Source organism: Natator depressus, chromosome 9 (assembly GCF_965152275.1).
Source record: "Natator depressus isolate rNatDep1 chromosome 9, rNatDep2.hap1, whole genome shotgun sequence".
Classification (NCBI taxonomy): domain Eukaryota; kingdom Metazoa; phylum Chordata; order Testudines; family Cheloniidae; genus Natator; species Natator depressus.
The window spans coordinates 81968042-81974692 of record NC_134242.1 but is presented as its reverse complement, the minus strand read 5'-3'; the positions used below and the strand labels follow the sequence as shown (position 1 = coordinate 81974692).

Sequence of the window (6651 nt, the reverse complement as noted above, 5' to 3'; positions counted from 1 at the left end):
CAGAGAATTGCACCAGTAAACATATCAAGAGCTACTAAAATTTGTTTATAAAATACTCCTTTTGGGATATAACTTAAAAATCAGAAGGGATCAGGTATCAAAGTCTTAAACCACTAATGTCATATACCTGCAAAGTGAAAAAAGGGCCCTATAATCACCAGAGGTAATATTCCCACATCCAATTAGGCCAGAAAGTCAGTCTTCAGCCTTATATGGCAGGATACATTTGAGTTTCAAATCATAGGACTGGAAGGGACCTTAAGAGGTCATCTAGTCCAGCCCCCTGCATTCATGACAGGATTAAGTATTAAGTGTCAACATAAGTTTAGGAAGTAAGATGGTCAGAACACCCCAGAGTTATCAGGCACCCTTGCACAAGTGCTGCAACAGGAAGTCAGGCAGCAACTGGTTCCTCAGACTGGTCTAGGGTGTATTGTGCTAGGCACTACTTAAATATACAAAGAATCAGCAAATTAATGACAATTTCTATAGACAATTGGGATGAGGATTTCACCCAGTGCCTCTGCCTTTCAGTCTAAAAACAGGTTCAGCCTACAGAGACTTCTGCCAGCATAGGTATGTTGATCAGGTGTGTGAAGAGTGATCCCTGACAGACAGTTATGCTGGCAGAAGCCTCTAATGGGATTTGCTAGTATAACTGCATCTACATCCTCACTGACACCAAAGCACTTTTACTAGTATAGGCTTTCACTATACCAGTGAAAAGCACAGCTGCATCCAAACTAGGAGTGCTTTTCTGGTATAGCATCCAGCATTCCAATGTTGGTAAAATGCTTCTGGTATAGCCAGAGCCTCAGTCAGACTTAAGAGCATTCATGGCTCCAAACAGCACCACCAATGGCAAGAAGGCAGGCATTACTAACTTCCCACCGACCTCCTGAGTTCAAGAACCATTTCAGCAGGAGCCCGATGTCAAGCAGAAGCCATGTTTAGCCCTCTTATACAGGCAATCTATTCTTGAACATTTTGGCCTCCCCTCTATATTATCACTAGCTACCGGTACTTAGTTTTGCAGACTGTAAGCATATACTTCTTGCTGCTATCTCCACACTATGATTATTCTGGCTAATGGGTACTTTTAAAATGTACTCAGATAAGTTCACTTTCCATTACCCAGTAAGAAGTAGGGGATGCTGGGGATGCTAGATTCCTGAAAGGGAGACTTGATAAACTAGTGCCCCTTGCAGCCCTTAAGACGACTGCTATGTGAAAAAAAAAAAGACAATACAATGCTTCTTTGTTAAAACTATGATTTAAGAATGGAAGATGTGTCCCTGCAGTAAGTCTGCATCCAGAGTCCAGCTGAAGTGAATAAAGTCTACACAAGTAGACGTGTCTGTCCACATGCTCTTAAATGTCTGGTTATTGCAAAAAGATCCATTTGCCTTCAGTTACTTCATCATCTGCATCTATCCTAAACTCATATCAGTGGTTCTTAAGGAACATCATGTATCTAAAATTCAAGATTTTATAACCAAGCAATAGTCTTAAAATTGCTCACTATACTTTTATAGCAAGCTATGAAACATGGGACAGGAATAAGACCTAGATGAACAAAAGAATTTTTAAATATATTTATTAAACCAGTAATGCCACATCACAGATAGCAATAATCAGTGAACAGATGCCATTACATGTATGGCATAAATGAAAGTTTCAGACCAGTTCAGGATTACTGCACATTTCAGTCCAGAATAAGGAAAGGCTATTTCTCTCTCCATTCTTTTGGGGTAACTTTGCCAACAGGTGATAAATTCCACTCAATTCCAGTTTGTGTTGCCACCTGTAATAGATTAAAAAGTTATATAAGAACAAGTTTGTCTAATTCCAAGGCCCAGAAGATCACTGTAATCATCTAGGCTGATCTCCTGTATATCATAGAACTTACCCAAATTATTTTGGGTAGCATATCTTTTAGAAAAACATCCAATCTTGTTTTAAAAAGTGGTCAGTGATGGAGAATCCACCATGACCCTTGATAAGTTGTTCCAGTGGCTGATTACTCTCCTGTTAAATAATTATGCCTTATTTCCAGTCTGAGTTGGTCTAGCTTCAACTCTCAGCTATTGGATTATGTTATACCTTGCTCTGCTAGACTGAAGAGACCATTATTAGGTACCTACCATATTGATGGTTCATTTTTCATAAATTTCACAGTTATAGCATTTTTAAAATCTTGAATTTCACAGTTTCAGATATTTAAATCTTAACATGAGTATGTATTTAAAAATGGTAAAATATAAACATGTAAAGCCCTTAAGATTCAGTATTTCTACAACTGGGGGTCCTGACTCAAAAGGATGGTCACAAGGCTATTGGAGGGTCACGATATTGCCTCTATTATTTCTGCACTGCCTTCAGAGCTGAGTGGTCAGAGAGCAGCGGACGGGCGCCCAGCTCTGAAAGCAACACTGCCACCAGGAGCAGCACTGCTACCTATAATAGCCTTGCTAACCCCTTTTGGGTGGGGACCCCCCGTTTGAGAAAAGCTGTGTACTTTTGTGTACTTTTACTCTGTAGCATAGAATACTTACTATAAAAAGAGTACCCTATTACATGGTGAAAGTACACAAAAGATGTCATGGTCTGTGATGCATTTTTCACAGCCATTAATTTGATAGGACCCTAACCATTATTAATAGTTAGTAGCCCTCAAATCCAATAAAGCTATACAGAGTAAAAGTTATGCATATTAGGTGTCTCCTTTTAGGAGTGACAGTTTTATAGTATCTTTAACCTATGCAACTGTTCAAGAACAAAAAGTTAAAAAAAGAACAGTTGAAGGGCATCATTCTTATCAGTATTATTTTTACTCTCAGATTTGACATCTTATTCAGCCCCTTACACTGATTCCATTGGTATTACATTTATACTATTTTACAACAGTAACTGATATTACAGAAATATTAATAACTTGACATCCACACCTGTCTTTTACTAAACTCTAAATAAAAGAAGGCTTATGTCACATACTGTATTAGAAATCTATATTTAAAACATTTAAAAACGGATACTGTGAAATTCAGGGGATAACAGCATCAGTCCAATATCTTGCTCTTATAGTACAGCCACACAATATTTTTACTAACATAAAAAGAAAACTTGAGTTGAATAGCTCACTCATCCAACTGCCCATTTTGGAAATGCATTATTAGACAAAGGAAGTGTGCTTAGCTTATATTTAATCAAGCTGTTTAACAGTTCTGAAGACTTGCAGTAAATTGATATTCAAAATAAGTGCCTATTGAAGCCCTACATATATAAAGCTGTACTAATGAATCGCTTCCCTTTGGGGTACTAATGCATACAAAATTACTCTTTCAGGAAACCCAAAGCCCTACACTTCGAGTTGCTTCGTACAGGCAAATCCTTATAAAGGTGCATAAGGACTTGCAAATTCAGGGCTATAGTTACAGCAGACACTAGTGATAGTACCAATCATATAGTACTTACATATCCCCAAATGGAGACACAAAATAGGGCTCCACCAAGTAGTATAACGTTGCCATATTTATCATGGAAGTCAGATGCATGTTTGTGGTGACTCTGTCTTGCTGCAATCCACTGAGTGCCCCGAGCTAAGAGAAATTGTCAAAATGTAAGATGTACCAATGGACTGATATACACATCCATTCAAGTCTCTGGCAGTCCTCCCATCCATCCCCTAGAAAAAATGTACTTCAGAACACTAAGAGTAAGGATGATCTTCATTAAAACAAAGAGCTAGACACAAGACTTTGTAACATTCTGGCAGCATTACAAAGCCACACAATTGCTGCAACAGAGAAAATGATCCATTTTAGACAAATCCATCAAAGACTTGTTAACATTTTATTTTATTTGGTTGGCAAGCTACTTTAAAACTCTTATTAGGCAGGTAACTATAAAATACACCCACAGAAATGAAGACCTTTTGTTCACTCAATTTTGAATCTCTAGTGCCACTCTAGGTACATCCGATGAAGTGAGCTGTAGCTCACGAAAGCTCATGCTCAAATAAATTGGTTAGTCTCTAAGGTGCCACAAGTACTCCTTTTCTTTTTACTCTAGGTACAATCACGTCCTCAAATGCTAAAATATATGGTTAGTCTATAAACTTATCAATACACACTTTTTCACAAAGAATGTCTGTAATTAATCCAAGTGTTTCCAGAAGGAGCAAAGAAGCCAGAAAACTTATGATGGTATCTCTCTCACACACACACACACAAAACCAGGAAAAAGACTCACGCACTGTGTAGACAATGCTAATTGAAATATAAATCCCAAGAGCTGAAAAATTTTGTATGAACTTACTCTTGTGAAATTAAATGTACTAGGTAAGATCAAGGCCCAGACAACCAACTTCAAGAAGGCTGTAACCTGATGTTATTTCCAGAGCATTTTACGTAGGCAATGCACTGAAAGAGTCACACACTAAAACATGGTCTCCCTAACATTAAACCCCCGCCCTTTTTTTAGCTTCCACTTTAAAAACCACTGAGCTTAAATTAAGCGTTTTGCCAAACATTTACATATGTACTCAAACAAGACATCACCCATCAATCCGTAGGCTTCCAGTATATATCAATAGCGCCCACTCTGCCTTGGAAAGTAACAATCCAAGGTCTCATTCCTACAACAGCATCCATACGAGCAAACCCCTGTGCCCACGCCATTCCCCACGCCTCGGCGGAGGCTACCCGGACGGGGAACGGGCTCGCGGCGGCAACTGACTGCAGGGGTCGGGGGGGCTCGGTTCCAGTGCGGACCAGGTCGCTGCGGAGCGGCGGGGAAGGAGCGCTACACGGCTCAAGAGCTCTCGGTTCAGAGGGGACTGGGATTCTGGGAACACCCGCCCAGCTGTGCCCCAAGACCCCTCCACAGCTCACCGCTCAGGCGCATGGCGGATCTGGCCAGAGGCAACATATTGGCGTCTCGGACAGATAATTTCTGCCCTTCTCCTTCTGCGCCTTATACCCTTGCGAGCAGTGAAAAACAAAATGGTGGCCAGCCAGGAAGTCCGCACGCTGCGCATGCGCCCCGTGGGGAATGTATTCCATCCTCTTCCTGAGTGCGGCCCCACGGCATTCTAGGAAATGTAGTTTCTGCGGTTGCGTGGAGGGGCTCTTACAACCATATGGGAAGAAGCCGCTGTACCCGGGAAGCTGGGGGCTCGGGACTCCCACGGGCTCCCCCACACTCCCTACGTTAGTGATGGCTTTTGCTATGGGCATTAGTCAGTCAGGAGAAGAATCTTAGTGGCGCTGACTCTGCAGTGAAGAATAAGGATCTCCCAGCTGCCTTTTTCAATAGCGGTGTCAGGATGGCCGAGTGGTCTAAGGCGCCAGACTCAAGGCTTAAAGTGCCTTCCTCTCTCGAGGGTTGGGTGTTCTGGTCTCCGTATGGAGGCGTGGGTTCGAATCCCACTTCTGACACATTTTTTTTCTTTTCGGTATTTGTGCGAGTAAAACACCGAGTTTAACTGTAATAAGCACCCGAGGAAGCGTTTTACTACGCGGCAGGGTAGGGATCACTTCACGCAGACAGGAATTTACATAATATAAATATACATTGTGGCGCCCATTAAATAGGGACTTACATTATAAAAATGACTGAATAAAGACAGGGATTTACATTATATATTCAGAGAAAGTCTTAACTGATTCATAGGCATGATCTAACATGGTCATTGATGTATCGATCTTAATAATGTAAAATCCCTGTGGCTCTGATTTTACAAATACATGTGCATATGAGTAAAATTAAGCATGTAGTTATATGATTGAAAGATCACAGTTTATATCTATACAAACAGGTGCATAGAATAAGTATAAAGAACATATTTAAATACTTAAATCACGTAAACTCTTGCATATGTAATGGCTACCAAATTAAAATCTCTCAGTAAGAATATGTCGAGAAAGATAGAATTTAAATCCATACCTATGTCATACATCGAAAGATATAGGTATGGAAGTACATTCCATCTCTTTCTTGATAGTGATATAGATGCATGCATGATAGTGCCTTGTCTTTATACAAAGAACGTGCATTCCTGTATGTATAGCGGAAATCTCTATTCGTATATAACTATGTATGTTATCGATATTGATTTATTATAGCTATACTGATATATTCCAGACAGTTTTTATGATCCATGAAGAGACAAACCGCGAAACTGCTCTGCTTAGGTCAACGAGGTTCCACTTGCGTGCAAGGGTCTTCTTAGGTAGACCCAGTTACAGCACGAGGGTCCAAATCTGCACAAAGTATGACAGGATACAAGAAATAAAACTTGACGGATCAAGATGATACTTTAAAATAAATACCACAGAATAGGAATATAGGATTGTGTAGCTGCATGAGAGGGGTATTTGAGGATCTACTATAAAGATTATTTTCCTAATTATAATACTCCCGGCATGCACTATTTCTTCAGAGGCATCCAGCCATCCTGTTGGTTGCTCCTGCTATCCTATGTCTAACCGAATATAAATATATAATAAAATGTATAAATGTATAATAAAAGTGTCTTCTGTGTATTAACAGACCCATCTGCCTTCAGAGGGTCGGCGCCTTCAGACCTCATGGACTTTTCATAGACGCTGAAGAACATGGTTAGTAGTTAATATAGTAACAATTTCAGGG

At 40.1% G+C, this 6651-nt stretch overlaps 1 protein-coding gene and 1 non-coding gene across 2 annotated transcripts; one reads left to right on the top strand and one right to left on the bottom strand.

Annotated features, from left to right (window-relative positions):
* Positions 1-1607: 1607 nt before the first annotated feature.
* On the bottom strand, positions 1608-5053 carry COX7B (cytochrome c oxidase subunit 7B). Its single transcript, XM_074963154.1, has 3 exons — positions 4893-5053; positions 3475-3599; positions 1608-1804 (listed from the first exon to the last, which is right to left on the bottom strand). The coding sequence occupies exons 1-3, from the start codon at positions 4927-4929 to the stop codon at positions 1727-1729; spliced, it is 240 nt and encodes a 79-aa protein (XP_074819255.1). The 5' UTR covers positions 4930-5053; the 3' UTR covers positions 1608-1726.
* A 267-nt stretch (positions 5054-5320) lies between these two features.
* Positions 5321-5438, top strand: TRNAL-CAA (transfer RNA leucine (anticodon CAA)). Its single transcript has 2 exons — positions 5321-5358; positions 5393-5438. It is a non-coding gene; the product is annotated as a tRNA-Leu (tRNA).
* The last annotated feature ends 1213 nt before the right edge of the window (positions 5439-6651 follow it).